Here is a 27,289-nt window from a genome sequence, read left to right as displayed (position 1 = left end):
CACAATGACAGAGCGTTGTAATACATTTACATCAAGTACAAAATGGCCGACACGATAAACGTGACGGGAGATATTTCCGAAGTTGTTAATTAACCTGTGACGATTTCAAGCCTTTGTCATCACTGATCAATTGGCCGATCATTGAAAGGTGATTGTAAAGATGTGTCAAATAGATACTAAGGTAAATTCATAGATTGCTGTAGATTGTCACTACGATAGTTTGGATTTTTGGGTTGTTGTTTTTTCTCTAGGATGGGTATCTTTGAACGGCATGCAACCAAACTCTATGACTTATCCCAGAGTATGCTAAGACGCTACGTTCAAAATTAAAGGGTCTAAATGATGAAAAACAACGCTTCTGTATGAATTCTTACTTGGGAATTCCCAGGGTTTTCCCCAGGAATGTGGAAGTAGTCAGTGTTTACGTAATTTCAAGAATACATTCACCTGATAAACGTCATGTGACCCACCTCTCGTCCTATGGAAAAGACGTATATCATGTAAACTTCACATAACAAAATTAGTTACTGTTATAACCAAATGAAACACAACCCATTATCCGATAGAGGTAACTGTGCATAGCGGAGGGATATGTTATCTCAATAAACTTGGTAGCATGGTTTGGTTTGACTTTTTGGCACGTGTCTGAATTCCATTAACATGTTACATATCCTAAAACTGACTTATCAGCAAATCTCGCTGCACTGCGCGCGACAGATACTAGAGCAAGGCATGCCAGAAATACGAAACCTAATGCCTCCTAAAAGAAGCCTTGGGTATCACGTGCGTCGGTGGACCAGCGCCATCTGATTGGCCGTTAACAGTTGTACAAGGCGGAGCAAAAAGCATCGTTTTTCGGTCCAATTTACGCTTGAAAAACTCGACGCTTTTTCGGACACTTTCTAGACGCTAACCAATTAATCAGTTTTAATGAATTTTTAGTCGTTTTTCCGTCAAATGACCATATACGGAAAAAACGTCGTTTTCGTGTTTGCAGTGCATGCTGAGATGTCAAGTTCAAGCTTTGAGGCAGCCATTGAAAGGGACCAGTCATTAATTGTTCCATTCTTTTTTTCCAAAAAAGTTGGCCCAATCTTTTTTGGCCCAGTTTGTTTTGGCATGAATTTCTTAAAAGTATTTAACACAATTTAACATAATCATGTGTATAACAGACATAATAGGTTTTGCTTTATTTGCACCTCTTTTGAGGTTACTATTATTTTTATTTATCTTTATTGTTTTTTTATAATTTGATTTCAAAATGCAGTGGGAATTTATCTTATTTTGTAACTATAGAACATTTACAATCGTTAGAAAATCCACAAGCATCCCAGTTGACACTGAATAATATAATAACAAATGTATATATAACGATATATACTGATTTGGGGTTTTTCATAGACAGTATTGCCTATTATTTTGATTAATTACATTTCCAAATGAAACTATTTCATTAAGAATAACATATTCTGATATGTTGATGGCAAAACAATAGTGATATGCACCAAAAGTAGTCCCATATTCCATACAATTAGCACGGAAGAGATATTTTCATGTTTAAGCGGCCATCTTGGTGGCCATCTTGAATATTTTAAAATGCCCAAAGATGACAGAGTGTCATCAGTCAATTTCATAACCTAGAATGTGTACTTAAACAAATCCAGCAATAAAAAAAACTTTATCCCCCAATTCTTGGATTTTGTCCTCTCTATTGACATTGATTCATCTACAGTGGTAAAGTTCGTAATAGTTTTTCATAAGAAATATTTTCAAAGTAACAATGTTGTAATAAAGAAGCTCTTCACATTGAAACCCACAACGTTGCGAGTGTGTTTGTTATTTATAACCATAGACCATATTTGTCTATGAGAGTGACCTCCCTGATGGTAATATGTGTACTCCTGTAGCCTGACGCGCCAATTCTTCACACTGTCCAAAAGTGCTAATATCTCGCTACATGGAAACTGGGTCAACGTTACCAGCATAGCGATTGGGCTGTTCCCGACCCTCTCATCAGGCAGACCTTGCTACAAGGAAATGGACCAACGTTTCCATCATATTGATATGTTGTTGGCCTGTCCCCGTTCCACTAGACAGTCCCACCCGCTTCACGGAAATGGGGCATGTTTCGGCCAATGATTAGAGTGTTCTTGCAAGTCTAAGGGTCCAACAGGAGTTATTTCTGTGACGTGCTATTTCAAAACTCAAAATTCAGAGTGATATTTATGAAAAGGAAAATTGAAATAATACAAATATAAATTCCTTCCAGGTGAAGGCTATCACTTGAAATCAAAATAACAAAGCAGATTTTAGTCAAGGACACATCTCTTGGAGTAGAAGTTCATCTCTGTGACCATTCTATGGTATTTCTGGAAAGGAAAGTTAATTTGCAAAGTTATAATGTACGTGAAAGGCTTATTGTTGCTGATTAAGCGCAAATATATAAACTCTCACTGACTGCTCAGTAACATTCATGTGATATTAGTAATATTCAAATAAGTGTACTTGTTCTTGGTGTGTGTGACGTGGATGCATATATATAAGCAACCAATGTATTAAGATCAGGGTCCATTGGTATCCCTTCAGCACGTGCGAATCAGCTCCTAACACATCTGTTTTGTCATGTATCACGGGCTATACAGTCGAACCCCGCTTATCCGGACAATTGCTTTTTCTTAAATGTTGTCTGGATAAACGAGTTTATGGATATCTGAATACCTTGTTATCTGACCAGAAGTCCTTCCCCTACCTCAGTTCTACCGAGACATATGTGAAATGAATGGCAAAAATATGATTTATGAAGGATCGACCAATTACTAATAAAATACATTGTGCTGAACAGACCTATGCCGCATGCTCTGACAGCGCACTGCATTATTGAAACGGCTGAAGAAAGGCATATCTAACCTAGTTTGTACAGATGTGACAGCGAGGTTAGGGCAACCTGGCACACATGAGCATTAATAGCCACGTTTGCCTATACGAGTTGACTGCCACTGTTGTTTCGCAGGTAGGTTTTATTAAGATTTGTTATCTTGTTCTCTCTCTATCCTCTACTTCCTTACTCACAATTTAAATCCTAAATAGACTTTCGGGCTTAACACTGTCGCTATTTTAGACCCTCTGTTTCTGTATTTACTTGAGCTCATTTCCCCTAATGTTTACATCATCTCATAAGACTAGGTCATCAGTGATGTCAAAGCTGTCTGACATGTTTCTTATGAACAGTTTATGAAGCTAAACAATGTCCAAGTGACTTAGGCACAAAAATACGCGCTATCCATTTGATCGAGGTTTGTATGTGATTTTTGGGGAGAGGCGGTGCTAACTACTACTTAAAAACAAAGATCATATTAGATTACTAATGAGATGGAGATAAGGCTCAGGTTATGAAACAATCTGAACTCACAGTCTTGAATTACTACACAATACACTGCCTGGGACCCCAGCTTCAATGGCTACAGTGTGCAAAGATTGTTTGTGAATGAGATATGCTATATTGTTAGATTTAGTTCTCAGGATGTTAGTTCTTGAAATGCATTTTGTAGCAGTCCCCTCATGTACTCAATATATGCTATTTCAGTATCCATCTTCAGGCGACAGTTTCCAGACAGTTGAAAATATTCATCCTTATTCCAACACAATATTTACAACCAAATAAGGAAATGAGACAAACGATTTCTGTTATGAGTGAAGCACTGCATGTGTGTGTGTGTGTGTGCGTGCGTGCGTGCGTGCGTGCGTGCGTGCGTGCGTGCGTGCGTGCGTGTGTGTGTGTCTATGTGTGTGTGTATGTGTGTGTGTTTGTATATATATATATATATTGTGCACTATGTTTCCACAATGACTTCAAGTGTAAAGTGTTCATTTCCGATTCGCGATATTATGTTTAATTGTATATAGCGTGGAAGTGGCAATAAGTATGGCACTTGTGCCCCATCCCTTTGTCTCCTAGGACAATAAAACAAACTAAAAAAACACATACGTCACACGATATTACATGTCTCGTATTCCTGCGTGTCGTATATTAGATACACTGCCAAAAAACAGAACAAGTATGTGTGCAGACTTTATGGTCAAATGCAAAGAGCGGATTAGCAGTCGGAGGTGATTGCATTGGCAGTGACTTCTTTATTATGATCACTTGAAAGTGTTGAAATCGATTTGTGCTGAGCTCAGATTGGTTTGTACCCGATGCCGCGAAGTAATTTGTAACATGCTCTCGTGAGCATAGCAGATTAGCCAACTGAGTGGATTTGTACGGTTTAATTGTACGGTATACATTGTTAAAATGTGAAATCTACGCGGAAAATCGCGTTTTTTTAAACACTAGTTCTCGGAAAAATTATCTTCGGCGTGAAAATATAATCAAAGATTTAAAAGAAAATACTGCGAAAAACCGTCGCGGACTGTCCTGTTTTTAACCAGAGCTTTCAGCACCAAACATGCCTTTATTGTTATTCATAACACAATACTATTCCTGTCTGATCTTAGGTTTCCGGACATCATACGTTTTCTATCACGAATACTTGCATTGTAACGAGGGTGTGGCGTCACACAGAAATTGTAAATACTCCGATCATGGCTTGTTTTTATGATAACGTTATCTTTTATAAATGAATGAGATGTTTTACAGTTGTTCATGTGAAAAAAACTATGAATGTTTATTCAGCGTCCGAAAACTCATAACACTTGGATATATGTTGTATTAATGTCTTATATTTTACAAAAGGTAAGTAAGTACAAGGTAAGCTTTTCTCAATATGCTTTAACATGGGAAAGGGTCAGACATTGCACGTTTGTAGCAGTATGATTTAACTTCGAAATTTTACTGCATCCGCCATCTTTGTTTATTTGACTTTTGCCACTGACTTATTACATTTGTTTGTATGAATGTTGTCCAAACGGCACGGAATTGCTAAAAATTCAATGTTTAAAATATTTCTGGGGCCAAGTCAACAAAATACGACCGTAAATGTATTGTACAACCGATGCAAGAAAATAAGAAACAAATGTTACAATTCCAAATTATTAACAAGTGGAATATGAATACAAATACATGTACTTTTTAGAACAAGAAATTTACACATTGACGTATTCAGATTTAATTGATATTTTGCTTTACTTATATAAATGCGAACTGTATTTATTGTGATTCTTCATCTACAATTCCACAAAGCACAAAACTTGCTTAAATTTAAAATAAATAATGCTTTGGTTATTGCGCAAAGAAGAATCCAGTACCAATGAAAGTACCAAACCAATCATATAACATATCGCAACTCATGGTTGTAAACAATCAGGCCCTCAACGTAATGATGGTATTGGGCACATCGTAGTATTTGAAGTTAAAAAATGAAAACTTCATATTTATACTCATACAAAATGAACTCTTACATTTGTACAGTAATTGAGTTCATGCTTTCATTCGCAGCTTCAAGATATATATTGTGTATGATTAAAATAGATGAGAGAACAACAGTATCGCTAAATTATCCCCCCTGCCGTACCAGTTCTAGGAAACGAGTGAACAGTTTGGTTTCGCAAGGTTCATAAAACATGGTATTACACATAGGCTCGTTTCATATTTGATTAATCGCCTCTTTTATGCAAACCCAATTATCAAAAACGAACGGAGAATTCTATGCTTGTTTTTCTGCGTGAGGGCAGATAATTTATATAATGTTTTCTAAATAAGATATTAAATTATCGTTCCAACAGAATTCAGAAATTACATATGTTAGCAGTTATACACATCATCTTGAAAATGAACAAAAAAGAGGAGGAATAGTCTATTTATGTGTCACTATTTAAGCACCCAGCCATTTAAGCACGATGTAAACAATGTCATTTAACCCTTAATTAGTCAATTAGTATAGTTAACCTGCAGTATACTGTATCTCTTCGCGTTTAAACAAGGATTCATCCCTTGTGAGTTGTTGGTGAGACATGTCAATCAATATCTGGAAGTTCGGGATTAGCCTTAGTCACAATAAATTAACATTCCACACAATACATTATCCATCATTATGCCTTTGATAAGAAAGTGAGAAAGATTACTAAACACTGAATGATTCATAACGGGCCATGTCTGCATTATACATTTTATTTATGTGTCACATGTTGTATGTGTACACATAAGACATTAAAAAAACCTTGCGTAAATACATACAACATGTGGCTATAAAAGGCCGATGAGACACAATGGACAATGAAAAACATTATTTATGTAAAAGAATTATAAGTTATAGGTTTGCAAAACCCCGATAAAATTAAGTTTTAAGTAAGTCAATGTTGCCTACGTGCAAACATTTTTTAGATAAGTGCGGCAAGAGGTTTTATATACGTGTTATAGTTCATTAGGAACACTGTCTGGTCCACAGGTGAAAATGAAATAAATATAGGAGTAGATTTTATAATTCTCGACCATAAATCATATCTTAAGGCAGAATAAAATGGACAGTTAATGAGAAAATGTATCTTCTACAGCTTTATCATTACATAATTTACAAATTATATCATGTAAAGGCGTGATAGGTTGAGCAAATCTACCAATTTCAACTTGTAAGGGTAATGTGCCGCAGCGTAACTTGCTTAGGATACTACGATGAGACCTGTTCATGATACATGTAACAAAGGGTTCAGCCGACAGCGAGTGTTTGAACAATCGATATGTACGAAGCTTATTTCCATTTTGTAAACCTCTCACATTGCACAATTCTGAATACCAATTATGCTCATCTAACGCTAATAACTTATATTTTAGACGGGTAAAATCGAATTGGGTTAAATGCTGACCGTCAGAGACAGTTAGATCTAAACTATTAAGCAAATCCAAAACATTGTTTACCCAGGGTTTACGGAATTTTGTTGACCATTTACTAAAACAACGAAGAAGTCTATTGGGATCGACGCTTGAATTCGCCGCCAAAAACGAAATATTTCAATATGCTGTTTTGTACGTGGGCTTGTCCATCCTGATTTGCCACGGACTGATAGATTTGGAGTTTTGTTAATAACCGAAAGGAAGAAACGAACAGCTCTGTTTTGAACAGAATTAATACAGCTGAATTGCTTGAGACCCCTGCTAGCCAAACCGTACAAAAGTATAGGTTGAACAAGATTATCATACAGTTTATTAAAAAGTGAAAATGACATACCACCCGCTAATTTAAATTTACAGATAAGAACACCAACGGCTCTATTTGCTGATTTTGCCAATTCCTTAACAGAATAAGTAATATCCAAATGATATAGCCTTCACCTTGTTGCCTTTGAGAGAGTCTGTGTCTGTAGAGCTGGTTTGGTCCTTGTCTATTTGGTATTCACTCGCTGGAACACAAATATTGGACATTAGCATTGTATAGTGATTTTGAGCATCCGGGTGCATATATGACATGTAAACATATTTCCGATTATAGTACTTGTTGTTCATGCATATGTTCTAGCAATAATCAATTTCATAAATATTCGGATTGCTTAATTTCTACTTTGAAAAGCTTCGTTGGTCTGTATTAATTGGCACGCGCATGGTTGGGTGCAAACCAAATTATGTTTATTTCACATAAATTAAACCACCAGCGGCGGTACTGGAGCATATATCTTATGTCATACACTACCGAATAGTACATCAAGGATGCAGTTTCCATGTAAAGATTATCTATTTCTAAAGCTATGTTCAATATATCTTGATAACTGTTTTTAATCTTAGATCTTTTGTGAAAATATTAGTGGAAATGGTTGAGTACATGAACTGGTTGAGTGACGTATTTTACGTGATTTACATCATTAAAATATAAAAGAATCTACACAGTGATACAGGTATAAATGGCGAGCTGTGATTTATTTAAGAACGAAGTTAGTAATTGAGGATTTAACTTGCGCTTTCCGACATTATGCGTATTTCGAAGTACGAATGCATCAATCCACCCGTGTTGTATCTACTTACATGTTCATTAATGCTAAAGGACACCAACAGCACAGGACGGTTACATCCCATTAGTAAGACATCCCATTAGTGAGACACCCATTGTAAGACAGTGGAGTAGGTGGGATTAATTAATCAAACACAGCCAGTCTACCCACTTAGCAATGGTCACAGCCCATGATTAGCAGATTAATTAATATGAGTAGGCCAGTAATTCTGTTTGAATATTCTCAGGAAATAAATGAGTTTATCATGGCAGGTCTGCAGCAGGTTGAGTTCATTACCAGTCAAAGAGGTACTCTCCAGGTCCCCTTTCAGGGATATCTCCACTACAAGAACAAAGTAAGACAAACTGGTACTCACTGGCGATGTACCGTTAAGAGCTGCATTGGCAAATGTACAACAGTTGGAAATTTTGTCAGAAATTTCACTGTACACAACCACCCACCAGAAGACACCAGCAGAATCCAGTTCCTTGGCAGCTTAAGGAAGAGAGGAAGAGAAGAACCATTAGAGCCCTCCGGACAGAGTTTCAAGGTTCAGACATCAAGGGGTGTTTCATCCACTTTACTCAGGCGATTTGGCGGAAAAAACACAGGAGCTTGGTCTTGCTGTTGGATGCAGAGATAACCCCCTTGTGGAACAGTGGATCCGACGAGCTGCTGCCTTGCCGCTGCTGCTTCTTCAACAGGTTCAGGATGCATGGATTGACTCCATGAACCAGTCTCCCGATGTACCGAATGCTGACGAATTCAACGACTACATAGTCACAAACTTGGTGGATTATGAAGCCAGATTCCCTCTTTCACTGTGGAACCATCACCAGACATTCGGCCCAAGTACCAACAACAACCTGGAGGGTTTCCACAGTCGCCTCAATGCATCACTGAATCATCGTCATCCTAATCTCTACAGGTTCATCGAGATCATCAAGAAGATTGAGAAATCTGGGAGACCAAGCTATCTCAGTTAGACCTAGGTGCAGCTCCACCAGCAAGAAAGCGTGTGTACAAGGAGATTGACAATCGACTTTCCAGACTGAAGGATCAGCTATCCCAGGGTGTCAAGACACCACTCCAGTTCTTGGATGCTGTTGGCAAACTTCTGAAGATGGATTAAGGTTGTGTCAGTGTGACAACCTCGATGTGAACTGTGATGTGAACTGTGAAATTAACTTTAACTGAACTCTAAGTGGCGAATATTTTAAAACATTTAAGGGATTTAAGGGATGGATGAATTAAAATGTTGAATGAAATAAAGTAAAAGAGGGTATCAAGCATCTTGAGTCATTTCTTTTGTCTATAATAAGACAAGTCCATTTTCATGATAGGGGTTAATTACCTGATCAACATGTGCAACCAGGTATGACATTGTTGTTTTAAGGTGTCTCACAACTGGGCTGTCTTACTAATGGGAGGAGACCCACAGGACTAAGTACATAGTTCGTTGAATGTTGTTTCGTGAATACACATATTGCGTAACGCATTCCCAGAGCACAAGCCCAAATGGGCCGTCCCTTTGTGACAGGTATTAATTAGAGAATGTATTGCCACCACATTATGTCCTAGCACTTTTCTGACATGTAATGAACCTAGTCAGTCCATGGGTCTGTAACAACTTTATAACATCAGAGTAACATGAATGTTACGTAATTCGTATTAAATCAAAAATTGACTTCAAAACTACACAGAGTATAGTCTTGTTCTTACTTTTTGGAATCCCAATGGTTCCCGAAGAAGAGGCAATGACTCTTCCATGGCACTTAACTTTTGTGCATGTGTATGCATACTATTTACGTTTTGGAGACAACAGAGAGCTTGGAAATTCTATATACGACTGTGACGCCATATCTTTTATATGACGTCATAATGGTGACGTGCAATGTAGAGCGAAAGCCTTTCAAAGGTGCTTTGTTTTCTTTAGGGATGCCAACCTCATGTTAGCTTACCAAGTTGCCATGTCATATTTTCGAGTGAAGTATTACGGTGTAAACAAACTGCTTGAGTATAAACAGTACCATATGTTGTTCGATGATTCCGTAATTCAGATCGATAACCCACTCAAAACACTGAACTCAACCCATGCCGCTTTGCTCAGTATACCAAAGAGTTCGCATTTTATTTAGTCATGGTAGAATGGAAATAAACATACTATGTTTTCAATGTAGAGTTAGGTTACCAGTAGATTTAACCGCACTAAATATAACATTTGAAACCTCATGCTGCGCGTTCGGTTCCAAATTCAATTTAGCGGGGTTAAATCTACAGGTAACCTGGCTGCACATTGAAAACACAGTATGTTTATTTCCTAATCGTCTGGATATGAAAAAAATGCTGTACTTGTTATCACTTCCAATCTCAGCTTAACATGGGTCCTCCTTTGGTCGAACGTTTGTTCACTCTCTCATGAGTGTCACGCGTTGCCCATGCGTGTACGGGGAATGAACTTCTAGGCAGTTGTGTACATGTATTGTTATTGTAATATTGTATCTTTACATATGCTCTTTGTTTCAGCCCTCACAACTAACAGATGCTATAGCTTGATTATGAAGACAAAGGGTATGTAACCGTGTCTACCCCAGTGTGGCTAAGCCAAACGACATTGATAATTGGCTCTCAATCCAAAATTGATGTGTGGTTTGATGTGATATCTCCCCAGTATGCCTATTCTCTGCCTTTCAATAACAATCCAATAGCCAATGTCCTTCCACTGATTTACCCACATGAACTAGGAATAAAGGAGACAGGTAAGACCGCCTCACCTGTTTCATATTTAGATCTGTGTATAACGTTTTAGAGTAACAAACCAAGAGGGATGTACGACAAGAGGGATGTATGACAAGAGGGATGTATGACAAGAGGGATGTATGACAAGAGGGATGTATGACAAGAGGGATGTATGACAGGAGGGATGTATGACAAGAGGGATGTATCACACGAGGGATGTATGACAAGAGGGGTGTATGACAAGAGGGATGTATGACAAGAGGGATGTATGACAAGAGGGATGTATGACAAGAGGGGTGTATGACAAGAGGGATGTTTGACAAGAGGGATGTATCACACGAGGGATGTATGACAAGAGGGATGTATGACAAGAGGGATGTTTGACAAGAGGGGTGTATGACAAGAGGGATGTATGACAAGAGGGATGTATGGCAAGAGGGGTGGATGACAAGAGGGATGTATGACAAGAGGGGTGACATCAACTTTCCAATAGTCCACTTCCCCTTCATGTCCAGCAATATTCCAGCAGCTCCAGCCTTTGCCTTTTTCCATTTCACAACTTTTGAGATACAATCAACCATGCTCGTTCTACCAAGATTTCAAAGAGCGTCATACAACTCTAGCTCAGAAGTTGTTTCATCAAGGTTACAAGGCCTCAGTAAAGCTTTCAAAAATATTTTTTTGTAGACATGTGGATATTTCCAACATCAGTGACAAAAATGATGTCCGACGCAATTCTCTTACTTTGACTTGTACCATATGTTCCCATGTTTTTCAAGTCAACCATTGACTTGCCTTTTCATGTGTTTGTGACGGGTGCCATCGGTGGGACTGGATACGAACACCTTGTATCATTACTATTTGATAGTGATTCATAAACACATGCTCATGATATAGCCAAAATTGTACAATCGACTCTGCTTTATTTCTATTAGTTTTGTTGCTTAATTTTCATCAATATGGTGCAATTGCTATTGTGATAAAATATACAGAAATAAACAGAACGGTAGCAGAAAGATTATCGTGCTGACAGTGATTTGAATTTTGGGAGTTATTACTATTATATCAGTATTACATGTACTGCCTTCCTTGTGTTGAAGGCTGCAGACAAGTGGCTCTTGTGTTGGTGGTTGCGGTTGTAATCCTTATAACATACCTGACAACAGGGAGAAATGAAAAACGATCCATGGAAACATTTGAATATAGAGGTATGTCTCCACACACTGTGATTCATGCTAACTTCTGAAATATATAACAATTTACACATATATATATATATAATAACATTTATGGAGCCAACCGGAATATAATAATCCAAAGTAGAATGTCTGTATGTCTAGGTACATGTATGGTAGGTGCTTCGTCGAATATCCCTAAGTACCTTACGAATAATTTCTTAAGGGTGTACATTTGTACATCAGCGTTAGCTAAAGAATAATATGGCCAATAAGACGTTATTATTTTCGATTTTGTAGGCAATAATGTGGAAACGTACTCTGAATCTAAAACATGTACTGACCGAGAAAGGTTTTGCTTTTATGAAACAAAACCTTCATGCATAATAAGACCCGTGAAGATCCGGGGTAGAATGGGTCTTCAGCTTACAGTAAAAGGCGACTATTCTTGTCGTAAGAGGCGACTAACGGGATCGGGTGGTCAGGCTCGCTGACTTGGTTGATGCATGTCATCGTGTCCCAACTGCATTGATCGATGCTCATGATATCAAACACTAGATTGCCTGGTCCAGACTCGATTATTTACAGATCGCCGTCCTATAGATGGACTAATAGCTGGACATACAGCAAATAAACAAACAAAAAATAATGCAAAATAAGGCAGGGCTTCATGTTTATGTTAACTCATAACACTTCAAGTAGGAATCTTCGAACTTTGATGGCACGTATCTCTGTTTCAGGGCATCGACTTAATTATAATGACCACTTCTCAAAACTACTGAGACTCTACCAACAGAAAATGGAAGGTATATCTGATGTCTTAAAATAAATATCTTATATGTGCTGATTACACCAGATTGAGATCTTAAGTCAATAGGGCGGTCGGGTAGCCTAGTGGTTAAAGCGTTCGCTCGTCACGCCGAAGACCCCGGTTCGATTCCCGACATGGGTACAATGTGTGAAGCCCATTTCTGGTGTCCCCCGCTGTGATATTGCTGGAATACCGCTAAAAGCGGCGTAAAACCATACTCACTCACTCTTAAGTCAATGCTAATTAGGCATGCATGTTAATTATTTGTAAATAGAAGATGACCAAATTTATAACAGAAAATGGATGTTATTACTTGGCGTGGTAAACGTCCGCATTACTAAATATCATTGTATGCTTATGAAGATTAAGTCACACATTGCTATTACGGAAATACGCACGGGACAGGTTGCATAACAATAACTGTGAGATGAATATTAGAGTTGCATTCATTTTCTAATCTTCATGTTTATGCAGTGTTTCATATCAATGTTCAAAACACAAAACTAATCATCGTTAATAGCACGCACCACATTATTTAAGACTATTGAATATTAATTTTAAATGAATTATAAAAGATGAATCGAAGCGTTATATTGGTATAAAATTCGACATCTGCAAGGGTAACATATATTAACATTCATGTATTCCGTCTTCTGCAGTGCTTGTGGGATTCCCAAGATAACACAGATCATCATTGCTTGCTGATTTAACACCATTTTCATCTGCACAGGGATAAATGTTGATGTCTCATGCCATGGGGGCGGTCGGGTAGCATAGTGGTTAAAGCGTTTGCTCGTCACGCCGAAGATCCGGGTTCGATTCCCGACATGGGTACAATGTGTGAAGCCCATGTCTGGTGTCCCCCGCTGTGATATTGCTGGAATATTGCTAAAAGTGGCGTAAAATCAAACTCACTTACTCACTCACTCGTGTCATGCTCTAACAGCGGAGTAAACACACTCACTCCAGTAACTGTGGTCACGTTAGGATTCTTTTGTATGGGACATTATCAAATCTTGGCTTTATATTCACAGTTGCACAAACGAACGCCCAGCAGGCTGCGACACGAAAAAGGAACATATGTACAAACAGCTTGCCGTGGGGTAAAATCTGCTGTGCTATCACTCTAAAATGGCTTGAATAATACTCTACATTCTGGTGTAAATACATTCAAGAATGATGCCCAAAGCCCAATTACAGTACACTACGTTTATAACGAACACCCTTATAACGAACTGATGGATATAACGAAATGTGTTTTGATCCCGTAGATTTGATGTTTATATTCTGTGTACATGCTTATAACGAAATACGGTTATAACGAACTGAAATTAGTGGTCCCTTTTTTATAGTAATGAGGATGAGTAACTCCTAGTGTTTTAAGTCATTATCAATATGGTTGGATGCTTCAAAAAGCTACATAACACTTTACTTAATCATACGATCCCGTCTACGGGTGAATGTAGAGTCCGCTGTACGATTCCGACTTTATCGTGTGTTAGTGAGTCCTGTGTTACTTAACCTATAGTACACACTTTACTCGTGTGAATAATTCGTATGATGCCGAATGTATTTATCAAAACCTATCGGATTGATAGAAATGCTCATTCACTCACTCACACTAAACGTGACAGATGTGTAGTTATGTCGTATCCAGCCAAAAGTTCAGAATAAAATAATTATAGAATAACCCACTCGGTACGAGTGATTACAGAAAAATATGTCACGAGTGAAATTAATGTTTTAAGTTCCGAGCTTTAGCAATAATCCTCTGTTTTCTTCTTCTTTAAGATGAAGAATGTGTTGATCAAAACTGCAATCACACTGAGCCAGAAAGTCTTCCAGCCCGACTGCACAGTGTCGTCAACTCCCTGCACCCTACAGACATAGCAACATTGAACAGAATTATGCAGTTTGAAGAACTCCAAGTACAACCTACAGGAAAACAGATTCTCTTTATAACGGCAGCGTCGTCCAATCACTTCCTGGAGTCACAAGCAATGCTGAAAAACTTTCATGAAACTGTCCCCCCAAACTTCAGTAATTATTCCCTCGTCTATTATGATATTGGACTTACAATCGATCAGCGTACACAGGTAAATCTTACATGATATAATGCGATAATGTTGTATCATGATTTATTTCAATTTTCGTGGTATTTAGTAAAACGTAGATTGATACACACAATAAACATTGCAGAAAAGCAAAAAGACTTTTAAATTGATTTGGCTAAGACAGAGAATCGACCTTAGAATTGTCACTGGTTACTGGATATGTTTGTAAGAGCATGATGTAAACAACTGTTCTGGTTCAACTCATGACTTTTGTCCACTCTAAACACACAGGTGGTAAAGCATTGCAAATGTGAAGTGAGAACATTCCCACTACAAAAGTTGGAATCCTGGATGAGGAAGTTAAAGTGTTATATATGGAAAGCCCTGGTAGTACAGGTACGTTTCATAGGTGTGCAGGGCGGGCGGGTAGCCTTGTTGTTAAAGCGTTCGCCCGTCACGCCAAAGATCCGAGTTCGATTCCCGACATGGGTACAAAGTGTGAAGCCCCTTTTTGGTGTCCCCAGCCGTGATTTTGCTGGAATATTGCTAAAAGCGACATAAAAACATACTCACTCACCTACTCATAGGTCTGTTCAAATTCTGCAACCTACAAAGGTTTGCATTGATCAGTATCAACGTTTTAGACAAATAAACATGGTAGCCAAGCTGGAGATTGAGTTGCTTCAACGTAACGATTTCACCGAGTGACATGACTGAAATAATGCTCCAATCAATTTCACAGTGAAATTAAATGTAATTTAATCGGTATGAAAACATGTCAAACGATTAACTAGAAAACACATAAATAAGCTTACTTGAACTTCTGTGTCCTGGCAGTATAAAATTAACACAAGCTATTGATCACTAGGAAGTTTTCTTGAAAGACGAGAGTTAAATTTTCATTGATACGTTTTCAGGCCAATATAAAAGCTGCTGACATGTTGGTTTGGATGGACGCGTCTGTGAGGCTGACGATGGAAGGACTGAAGGAGACCCTCCAGGATGCCCAGATTCAGGGAATTAACATGAGAAGTGGACATGGGCTCATGTCTCAACACATCGACACGCACATGATGAACTACTTTAACACCACAGCCTGTTTCTATTCCCAACATAAAATATTAGGCGCTGCTTTAATATTCCTCCAAAATGGACAGTTTGTAAGGGATGCGGTCATTACACCATCGGCTGTGTGTGCTGTAAATCGTAACTGTATGTGCCCAGAGAATTCTCAAATTTCCTGCAACAACAAAACTCGTAAGTATGGGAAGTGCCACAGATACGATCAAGCTGGATTGAGTATGATTCTCACAAAATTGTTCGGTAATTATATGGATAGTTTACGAATTAAAAAACTATCATACACACTTAAAAGGGGTGACAAATTTGAATACTTTGATTATCTGGAGTCAAAGTACAAAGCATATTAAACATAATACACCTAATATTTGTCATGTTGTCATATCAAGATCTGTTAAAGCAGCCTCCATACAAATGTAGGACAGAATTGGAGACACAAATTTTAGGATATTTGTAAACATTAACGTTTCCACATATGCTTCATATTTAGATCGTTGCATAAAGATTCAGAGAGACACAAAATTCCGTCAGAATCCGTTGTATTCTCAAATACAAGACAAACCGCAAAAGCCTATGGGACACTTCCTCATCCCAAATGAACACAGGTAAACTACGGTTTTAAGGAACTCAAAGGTTTGTAATAACCGTAGTTCGTTATAAGCATATATACACTCTTCAAAATAAAGAAAGAAACGCACAGGTAGTATGTAGTTCATTGAACCTGACTACACAATATATCCGGTATATAAATTGGATATATGTTATTGGAAAATGTTGGTGATCTGATATTAGACAAACGGTGCGTCAAAACGCAGCCATGGAGGAAAATAGTACAGCAAAATGCACGTGCAAGTTATGGCATTCGTAACTCGTGGTAGCGGCTATAAAAAGGCAAGCATAAGCCAATATTTGTCATTAAATTATCAACATTTTTCAAGTTTGACAATTCCGAGACTCAGCGCTGCCGATCCGAGAACCGGCCGACCAAGAGTAAACACCCCTGGACAGGATCGCTACATTCCACTGTTCCACCCAACGTCATCGCAATGCCTCAGCTACGGAGACTGCAGGACGCATCCCTGGTTTGAGGAGGATATCGGACCAGACTGTCAGGAACTATCTTCGCGAGGCTGGAATCCGACCCAGAAGACCAGTTATCGCCCCTGTTTTGCAACAGATAAATCGACAACGACGCTTGCGTTGGTGTCATACCTTACAGCCTTGGAATTTGACTGTGTGTTTGGTCCTGGAAACACTTGACAATTCATCTTTCTAAATGCATTGATACCGCATCTAACTTCCACTTTCGAATAATTTGTTTAGATGGAAGCCAAAAAGAGTAACATCATTTCTAATTGCTCACTTCCGTACACCGTTTGGGGAAGGGCGCAAAGCTGGAAAGTTCACAGTGCAAATCTGTGTTTACTAAGTTCTAACTCACATACATTGGCAAGTACATTGTTATTTTCTTTTTTAATTGGACTTTTAAACGATATACGGCTTTTCCATTGGACAAGAGTTCGGTCACATGACCGCGAAGTTGACGTTCACATGTGTATGAACGACACAATATGACGTTCATACGTTTTTCACGAGACCGTGTTCTTGAAATGACGTAAACACTGACGGACTACTTCCACATTCCTGGGGAAAACCCTGGGAATTCCCTAGCACGAAAACATACACAAAGCATTATTTCTGATCATTTAGAACCTTTAATCTTGGTCTCAGCATTTCAGTATACACTGAGAAACGTAAGAGAGCTTGACTGCATGGCTTTTCACGAATTTCCTCGCTACGGCCTATCCTAACGAACAAACGAAAAAATGCACATCCAAACTATCGTCAGTATTGACTCGATCTGTGTCTAGGCTGACAGTGACCGTCTCCAGCAATCTACGAATTTACCTTAGTGTCTGTTTGTTTAAATTTATTACGACGTGTATTCGAGTCATGGAAATTCTAGCATTCTTTGGTTCTCTGGATCTTCAAAAATAGGTCATTTGGTCATGATCCCCTCACCCAGGCATATTTCTGTCTCAGGCACTGAAGAATGTCACAAAAGAACCAAGTTCAATTATATCAAAACATTTGTCTTTTCAACTTTGTAACCACAGTTCCACACGAGAAACATAACGAGAACTTTGGGCGGTCGGGCAGCCTAGTGGTAAAGCGTCCGCTCGTCATGCCAAAGACCCGGGTTCGATTCCCGACATGGGTACAATGTGTGAAGACCATTTCCGGTGTCCCCTAACGTGATATTGTTGGAATATTGCCAGAAGCGGCGTAAAACCATACTCACTCACTCACTCACTCACTTAAGGAGAACATTTCCTGATGCAGGGGGCACTTAGCACTATACAAGGAACCACATATGGAGTTACATCGGCAGTTTTGGGCATGTTGTCATATATGAAAGCAAACGTCCTCTGAAAGTAACCTGTGAGATTTGGGACAACTGCTATTTAGTGAGGAGTAGGCATCCTCATGGGCACCATCTGTTCCTCCCTCCTTGCTGATCTGTTTGGTTATACATACATGCACGTCACAGAATTCTTACATGGATTGGCGAGTCAGTACAAGGGAATGTGTGCCTGTCCTGACTAATTGCAGTTTTATAGTACTGTAATTAGGAGATGAACATACTGTGTTCTCAATGAAGAGCTAAGTAACCTGTAGATGTTACCGCGCTAAATTGAATTTGGAACCGAACGTGCAATCAGAATCGAGTAAATTCCAAATTCATGGTAGAATTTATCATAAACACCCCACTCAGGCACACTATACTGACTCCGAGCCGACCAGGTCTTGTTTTAATCATTTAATACTGAGGGCCAGTCATGGTAACAACAAGTACCATCTTTTGACTTCTTTTGGTAGGACGTGGCCGAGTGTCGAACCCACGACCCTACTCCCTATTCACTAGACGACAGGGGCTGACATGAAGCTATGGTTGGATTCCCGTTCAACATTTAGCCCTGAACGAGTTCTACATTAAAACTGTGTACATAACATTTGTCCCTTGTCCTTTAAACTTCACATAAGTTTGCTCATTGCTTAGCTGTACTCAAAGGGACTACTAATTTTAGTTCGTTAAACCGTAGTTCGTTATAAGCATATATACAGCATAACTACAGCAAGTCGTCGGGACCAAAAAAGTAAGTTCGTTTTATCCGTCAGTTCGTTATAAGCATGTTCGTTACAACCATAGTTTACTGTACACTTGAAACAAACAGTGCATCATCGTTACTATATATATGTATTCATATAAGTAATTATCAGATTTTGTTCACAAAGAGGCATTCTCATTTGTAATTACAGAGGCCATGATGTGAATCAGTGCTGGTGGCTGAGAGTCTTTTATAGTCGGTCAACTCCCTTGCCTTGGGGAGGTGGCTTCATCGTGGCATTATTTAGATTTGGTTTGGAGAGTTTCTCTCAACACAGGAACATTTGCTCGCACTTGTCTTCCCAGGAGCAACTGTGAGGGACTCACACCCATCGCCATAATCCACGTGACCTACAAGAGACAAGTATGATACGTTTTGCTGTGAGCCTTTGGCGATTTCCCCGCACTCCCAACAGCGCCTTTGGACTGAGGGTAGTGCGGAATTGATGTTGTCTGTGTAAAGTTATATTGAATTGTGTGCCATTATCGGACACCCGTTCCTCTGCCACTCCCGATACAAAATCGCGAAAACTGCTGTCACCAGCCATTCTGCCGGTTTCATGAAGTTAATGTTCTCTGGAGGGGGAAACTTTTGCATACTTATCCTTGACATTCCACTTCTGACACCATGTCATATAACGAGGTCGTTGTCTCAATTTAACCAACTTTATTGTAGAAAGAAATACAATTCTGTTTGTACGCTTAGTTGTCGTGCCCATGTGCTCGACTCACACATCCCATAATAGTCGGCAGGCGGCATAACTCCTGAACAGACAACCGCTAAATACTTTTGCCAATACATGACAGTTTCCGCCATATCTGTGGATTATCAAGGCAAGGAAACTAGATAAGATCAAAGAACAAGCTGATAAAACAAGCTAAAAAGAAAGTACCAAATATGTACAATGATGTTTACCTCCATATGATATCTCTACGGCATTGCCTAAAAGTCCGGTCGGGCCAGGCCAGGACGGGCCAAAGTGTTATTGGCTAATTACTTCATTATCGGCGATCATACATACATATTATTGATGCAAAATACACACATGACATTACTGAACAATCACCATCCAAAAACGTCCAACTTAATTAGGTATTTCTGAGTAAATCGCATGAAAACCAGAAAGTGGAGCTGTGTGTAAGCGTCGCTGATCTAGGTAACATGTAAAAGAGCAATCGTTAAATGAAAAAAGATTTGAAACGTATCAAATACTTCTAGCTATCGCGATACAAATTTCCATCTGTCGCCATAGCGTTTATATTTATAGGATAGTACTATATCTATGTAAATACCACTTAATAATGTCACTGTTCATCGTGTATAAAGCAGACACGTTGGTTAAAGTAGACCTCTGCTCCTCATACTCTCAACAGTCTCACAAGTGTTCTGTCCGACTTGGCCCGGGCTGTCAAAATCAAATTAAACCTCACAGATGTAACATGAAAAGGATTCACACCTATAGATTAGTATTATATCTACCTCAATATCTCTTTATAGTGTCTCAGGTCGCGGTTTTTAAAGAAAGCAAGGTGCTCAAAGTGAAGCCCTTTCCCTCTACTTTCAACATAGTCTCTATCAGAAGTGTTTGGCTTGTGCTCGGTCCGACTTGGCCAGGGTTCTCAAAATCAATTTTAAACACACAGATGTATCATCAAATGTATTTACATCTATAGATCCGTGTCACAGTACATCGCATTTAAAGAAAACAAGGTGCTCAAAGTGAAGCCCTTTCCTCTCTACATTCTCAACATAGTCTCCATCAGAAGTGTTTGGCTTGTGGTGGGTGCGACTTGGCCGGGCTGTCAAAATCAACTTTAAACACACAGTTGTATCATCAATGTAGAGGGAAAAGGGCTTCACTTTGAGCATCAAGTTTTCTTTACATACCGCGACCTGAGACACTATAAAGTGGTATATAGGTAGATATTATATTATTTTCTCTTGGAACATCTATAAGATGTACAGCTACATGTATTTACCAAAAGAAAGAATCTACGTTTTTACTTCATTAAATAAACATTCACTCATTGAACATCTCCAACAGTTTTGTCCATGTTTAGATCCACTGAAATGGTTAGTTCACTTGTTACATTTATACAGAACAGAACGATATTTGTGATTAAATATGACTGTGGATACATTTACCTTGGCTATATTTGAAATTCAACAATAGCTTGCGTGTGGTTTGTTTGGAAGCATAAAATCAACTATTGTTTGTAAAAACCATTTGTGTGTGTTAATATATATGTTTTTTGAAAGGAAGAGGTGTTTGAATAAATAATCATTTGTGTGTTTACAAACCCCTGTCATGTAATTCTATATTCCTGAATAACATGTTGTTTGCATGTAAAATAAATGTCCCTGTTCACCTATGTAGAAAGTCAATAAGCGACATAAAACTGAGTAACAGACTGTGTATTATAGATCCATAGAAATACGATTGCACAGACGATCAATTCAGAATACAACAGGTGTAAGGTGTGGCTAATTGAAATGTAGCTCGCAGGTAATAATCAATAAACATTATGACAGAACAAGTGAAGGACTGAGTTGAATTTTAGTTTTGCGAAAAAGGTCCGTGGTTTCTGTGGATGAAACTATGTTTGACAATATTGCAAATGATCACTTTCTTTGACTTCATTACGGATTCCTCAACTTGTATCGAGGAGAATTGTTTGCAGTTTAGTAAAATTCGAATTAAGATATCTTAAAGCTGTCAGGGTAGCAAATTCAAACTTCGATATCATGGTACACAGTTCTATTGTAAAGTCAGATTGGGAGTTCGAGTTGGCGCTATGTATTTTTATCTCGAATTTGAAATGAGCGGTTAAATTGATATGTTTTGTTTGTTTGTTTTTTTGTTTAACGCCACACTCAGCAATATGCCAGCTATATGACGGAGGTCATGCAAATAATCAAGTTTGGACCTGACAATCCAGTGATTGACATCACGAACATCAATCCACACAATTGGGATAAGATGACATGCATCCAATCAACCACGTCAGCGAGCCTGACAACCAACTCGATCCCGTTAGTCGCCTCTAACGACAACCATAGTCACCTTTTCATACAAGCATTGGTTGCTGAAGATCTGTTCTAACCCTGATCTTCACAGGTCCAAATCTATATGTATTTTTATGGTGAGGCGGTCGTGATCGGAGAATAGGTTGGAGAGTTTGATACACACATGATAGGGATTTTGTCATGTTTTGAAGAAATATCATCACTGTCATGCTTTTGATGGTACGCAAAATGTAAGCTTTACCTCGAACATGCTAGTTCCAGTCACAAAATATAGGCTTTATCTTTTACTTATTTTGTATTAATAACATTACAACGTTTCTCAAGGTTACAGACTCCAAGGATTCATTAAAGTGCATTTAAAGCACCTAAAGTTGACAACTAACACCCTGATCGCAAAACTCCTAACGATTTTTACTAAAAATAGATACTAAAACTTTTGCTGAGCCTGAAATTTGAATGACTGACAAATACGTACTTTCTTGTGTTCTCATACATAAAACAGCAGTGAAAACATGATCTAATATGGCTTTATGTGGAATGTGTCTAGGATTGTAAACTGTCCATATTATTCCAAATTGTATGCATACACATGTGTCATGTCTTGGTTTTGTGTCTCTACCTGCTAACATATGTGGCAAGATGCACCTTCCAGGATAGTGGACGATGTGGACACTGACGAAAATTTCTACAACATGTCCAAACATTCCCAAACAGACAGAATCATATGCTTTCTGAAAGTGGATAGTGGATGGTATGGACACCGGACTATTTCGAATATTTGGAAATGTGTGCATTTTGATTAATACAAACACTTTGTTAAGCGTCAGGAAACGGGATTTTTCTTGTCATGAATGGCGAGTATAACAACTTGGGAAGCTAGCTTGACATATCGTTAGTACGGTCCTCATTCTGTCTTTGCCTTGTTTCTCCTGAAACTCATTAGTGTCAAAAGAAACAGATAAATCGGTCATACAATGGTCTCAAAGGATTTATCAAAAAGGACCATATCAGGTTTGTTCGCTTGAATACGTCTGACTCTGTACGAGGGCGTATTCCAAAGAATTATCATTTCCCACGACGCCCTCTGCATATTCTGGGTCGTACCATTGATGGTCTCGGAGTCAAAACCACACATTACGGTAACAAGAGGATCGAACCATGCCAAAGATACTGTGTTTGTGTCAAGCAGGACAACAACCTTGACACAAAATCACACATTGACGTTTTCGAGTGGCAAGTGATTGGTTCTGGGTCGATTTGATATGGCACTTCGCTTGATTGACACTCATTTCTGTAACGTCGAGCACCATCAACAAAATAAACATTAACATTGATATTCAGTACTACATCAATGGGTCGTTTAGGAAAATCCATTGAATGAATGACTGGTTTTCAATCTTGACATGTTTCACAAGAGGATCTTCATATCAATAAATATGTGCAATAGTGCACGATTAATTCAATCATGAAAGGCCTCCTTGTTAATCACACCATAGACGTTAAAATATGGTGATCATCCTCATCATAATTTCATTATAATGTTTATATTCCCGTCACAGTACATCGTGTCAAAAGAAAACAAGGTATAGATATAAACACATTTGATGATACATCTATGAGTTTAAAATTGATTTTGACAGCTCGGGCTAAGTCGGACCCAACACAAGCCAAACACTTTTGATAGAGACGATAGATGTTGAGAATATAGAGGTAAAAAGGGCTTCACTTTGAGCACCTTGTTTTCTTTTAATACAGCGAACTGAGACACTATAGAGTGGTATATAGGTAGATAATATACTCGTTTATAGATGTGAATACATTTGAATATACATCTGTTCATTGTGACAGCCCGGGCCGAGTGGGACCCAACACTTCTGTCAGAGATTTTCTTAAGAAAATACAGTAAAAGTGGTTGAACGGACCAGTTTTCTTTAAATACGATGTACTGTGACAGACATTATAAAGTAGTATATAGGTAGCTATTATACTATTCTATAGATGTAAACACATTTAATGATACATCTATGTGTTTAAAATAGATTTTGACAGCCCGGACCAAGTCGGACCCAACACAAGCCAAACACTTCTGATGGAGACTATGTTGAGATCCGTGTCACAGTACATCGCATTTAAAGAAAACAAGGTGCTCAAAGTGAAGCCCTTTCCTCTCTACATTCTCAACATAGTCGCCATCAGAAGTGTTTGGCTTGTGGTGGGTGCGACTTGACCCGGGCTATCAAAATCAACTTTAAACACACAGTTGTATCATCAATGTAGAGGGAAAGGGGCTTCAGTTTAAGCACCTTGTTTTCTTTAAATACGATGTACTGTGACATTATATAGTGGTATACAGGAAGATATAATACTAATTTATAGAGGTAAACACACATGACTATACATCTGTGGTGTTTAAGTTGATTTTGACAGCATGGGCCAAGTCGGACCCAACAGAGACAAAACACTTCTGATAGAGACTATGTTGAGAATGTAGAGGGAAAAGGGCTCCACTTTGAGCACCTTGTTTTCTTTAACTACCGCAGTATGAGACAATAAAGTGGTATAAAATTAGATATAATACAAGTCTTTAGATATAAAGAATGTTTAGTAACTTTAGAAGTGCTAGGACAGTTATTAACACGGGTCGTGTCAGCCCTATGACATTCGCGAATATCCACTTCCAGAAAACATCCTGTGTTGGTTTAATATGAATTAGTAAAGGTTAATTAGGGATGCCCAACACGTTAATTAATGAAAGGAGAGTAGTCAAAACACTATCGTTTCCTGCCCAGGACATCACACCCCTACACGCTGATGTCGGTGAGAAGCATTCTCATCAAAGAAAACACACAGTCAATACACTGTCTTTTCTATGAGGACTCACGGTATGTAGTCATAATTATAAGTTTATTACATTGTTGAAGATGCATTTTGATTCAAACTCAATTAAATGAGAAAAACTATACGTTTGTGGCCATTTGAGATCTGCCTAGATATGCACGTTTCGTTTTATTATTCCGCAATCCATTTTTAGTATTACCCGCTTGCCCGGCCCGGCCTGAATTTTCTTAGCCCGACTTTTAGGCAATCCCTATCTCTACCGGTGACCGACTTTCACGATTGTTTCTTTATTTGTTGTTAAAGGCCGCACTCAGCTTTATTCCAGGTAAATGAATGCGGTCTGTAACTAATCGACCCTGGACCAGACAATCCAGTGTTTGACGTCCTGAGCATCGATCCACACAATTAGGATAGATGACCTGCATCAACCAAGTCAGTGAGCCTGACCTCCCGTTAGTCGCCTCTTACGACAAGCATAGTCGACTTTTGAATGGCGTGTTCACTGACAACAGTACACGGGATTTTCAGAGGATTTTCACTGACGTAGGGATTGTAATAGGAAACAATCTGACAATCTGCATACTGTTATTTGTTTTCAGGTTTCCCAATGTAAACCAGAAAATCAGTCTAAAATGCAGATAGCCGTCGTTGTTGTGCGTTAATATGCGTCAGTCATGGCATCACACTGAACGGAAACTTTAACGACTTCTGTTGACTTACCTAATCACTGAAATGTACAAATTTTTACTTCCATAATTCCATAAATTCAATTCTTCGAGTAAATATCCTATATTTAGATTTCTGAACATACAGTAAATAATGCTGTGAATGGTTGTTTAGTTTCAAAAGGGATTCTCACACACAGGTGTGTATTAAAAGACATTTATCATCCAAAACTGGCTCCCACAGGAGATATCGCTTGGATGAGATCAAGCGATATCTACACTGTAGATATTGTGACGTCACTGGTTACCATGACGTCACAATCAAATGACATCACTGATGGCTCTGCTACTGAAACTGTTTGAAGTATTTTTTACACTGAAGACACTGATAATTACTGTCTTCAAATTGAAAAATTCGAAAGAATGATGTTGGATGATTAACAAAATCTCACCCTAGTGTCTTTTCATATCAAATATATCAACCATCGTTGATAAAAGTGGCAAAAATCCTCGGCAAGCCTCGGAATTTTTCCACTTGTATCAACTCGTGTTGATATATATTTCATATCAAAAGACACTTGGGTGAGATTCTCTATTTATCATCCCAAACTGGCTCCCACAGGAGATATCACTTGGATTAGATTTGTAGACCATTGTGACGACACTGGTTACCATGACGTCACAATCAAATGACATCACTGATGGCTCTGCTAATGAAACTGTTTGAAGTATTTTTTACACTGAAGACACTGATAATTACTGTCTTCAAATTGAAAAAGAGGAAAGAATGATGTTGGATGATTAACAAAATCTCACCCTAGTGTCTTTTCATATCAAATATATCAACCCTCGTTGATAAAAGTGGCAAAAATCCTCGGCAAGCCTCGGAATTTTTCCACTTGTATCAACTCGTGTTCATATATTTGATATCAAAAGACACAAGGGTGAGATTCTCTATCTAGTGCACCTTGTGAGGAAGGAGTTGGCAGTGTAGGGTTTGGTGACATCACGACAAGCACCCTTCTTATTACTGAAATAATCTCACCTTCTAAATTCTAATTGGTTTTATAAAATATATTATAGCACTGAAAACCTTAGATATATGTCAGGTTTCATCTTGAATCTTTGATCTCTGTTTGAAATTCTCAGGGGCGGTTGGTTAGCCTGGTGGTTAAAGCGTTCGCTCGTCACGCCGAAGACCCGGGTTCGATTCCCGACATGGGTACAATGTGTGAAGCCCATTTCTGGTGTCCCCCGCTGTGATATTGCTGGAATATTGCTAAAAGCGGCATAAAACCATACTCACTCACTCACTCACTCATTGAAATTTTTAAATATATACTTTTTAAAATATATTTCTGCCAGTTTCTATCTTCCCATATATTGTATTTTGCATGTGGTACCTTCAGAATCGGGAATGAGAATATAATACATTTCATTTGAAATATGTACGTAATATAAAAGTAGAAAACAAACATATTATGAAAACAATACTTGTAAAATGTTTTCACAACAATGACCTGAAACATTTGTTATTGTTTTTAAGGAACATGGGGAATTAAGTTGACACAATCATAGTGGTATAGTCCGGCAGAGAAATGAATATTTTCCCCCAACCCAGAATTAGGGGATAAAGTTTTTTTTATTGCTGGATTTGTTTAATGATGTACTCTAGATTATGAAACTGACTGATAACGCTCTGTCATCTTTGGGCATTTTGAAATATTCAAGATGGCCGACAAGATGGCCGCCAAAACATGAAAATATCGCTTCCTTGCTAACAGTATGGAAAATGATACCACTTTTGGAGCAAATC

General features: G+C 38.4%; 1 protein-coding gene across 1 annotated transcript in view; it reads left to right on the top strand.

Annotated features, from left to right (window-relative positions):
• Positions 1-2,946: 2,946 nt before the first annotated feature.
• The window catches only part of LOC139458017 (uncharacterized), a 35,384-nt gene continuing 11,041 nt past the window's right edge, over positions 2,947-27,289 (top strand). The window contains exons 1-9 of the mRNA XM_071239333.1: positions 2,947-3,010; positions 10,441-10,485; positions 11,754-11,861; positions 12,569-12,634; positions 13,674-13,742; positions 14,431-14,735; positions 14,985-15,089; positions 15,611-16,107; positions 19,249-19,306. Of these exons, the coding sequence (XP_071095434.1) occupies positions 10,473-10,485; positions 11,754-11,861; positions 12,569-12,634; positions 13,674-13,742; positions 14,431-14,735; positions 14,985-15,089; positions 15,611-16,107; positions 19,249-19,306 (1,221 nt within the window). The 5' untranslated portion in view covers positions 2,947-3,010; positions 10,441-10,472. The remainder of the gene's footprint in view (positions 3,011-10,440; positions 10,486-11,753; positions 11,862-12,568; positions 12,635-13,673; positions 13,743-14,430; positions 14,736-14,984; positions 15,090-15,610; positions 16,108-19,248; positions 19,307-27,289) is intronic.

The sequence above is a fragment of the Haliotis cracherodii genome, unplaced genomic scaffold, assembly GCF_022045235.1.
Source record: "Haliotis cracherodii isolate W230 unplaced genomic scaffold, xgHalCrac1.p SCAF_12, whole genome shotgun sequence".
In the NCBI taxonomy this organism is placed as follows: Eukaryota; Metazoa; Mollusca; class Gastropoda; order Lepetellida; family Haliotidae; genus Haliotis; species Haliotis cracherodii.
Note: the sequence above shows the minus strand (reverse complement) of the source record. Positions and strands in the feature narration are given on the sequence as shown.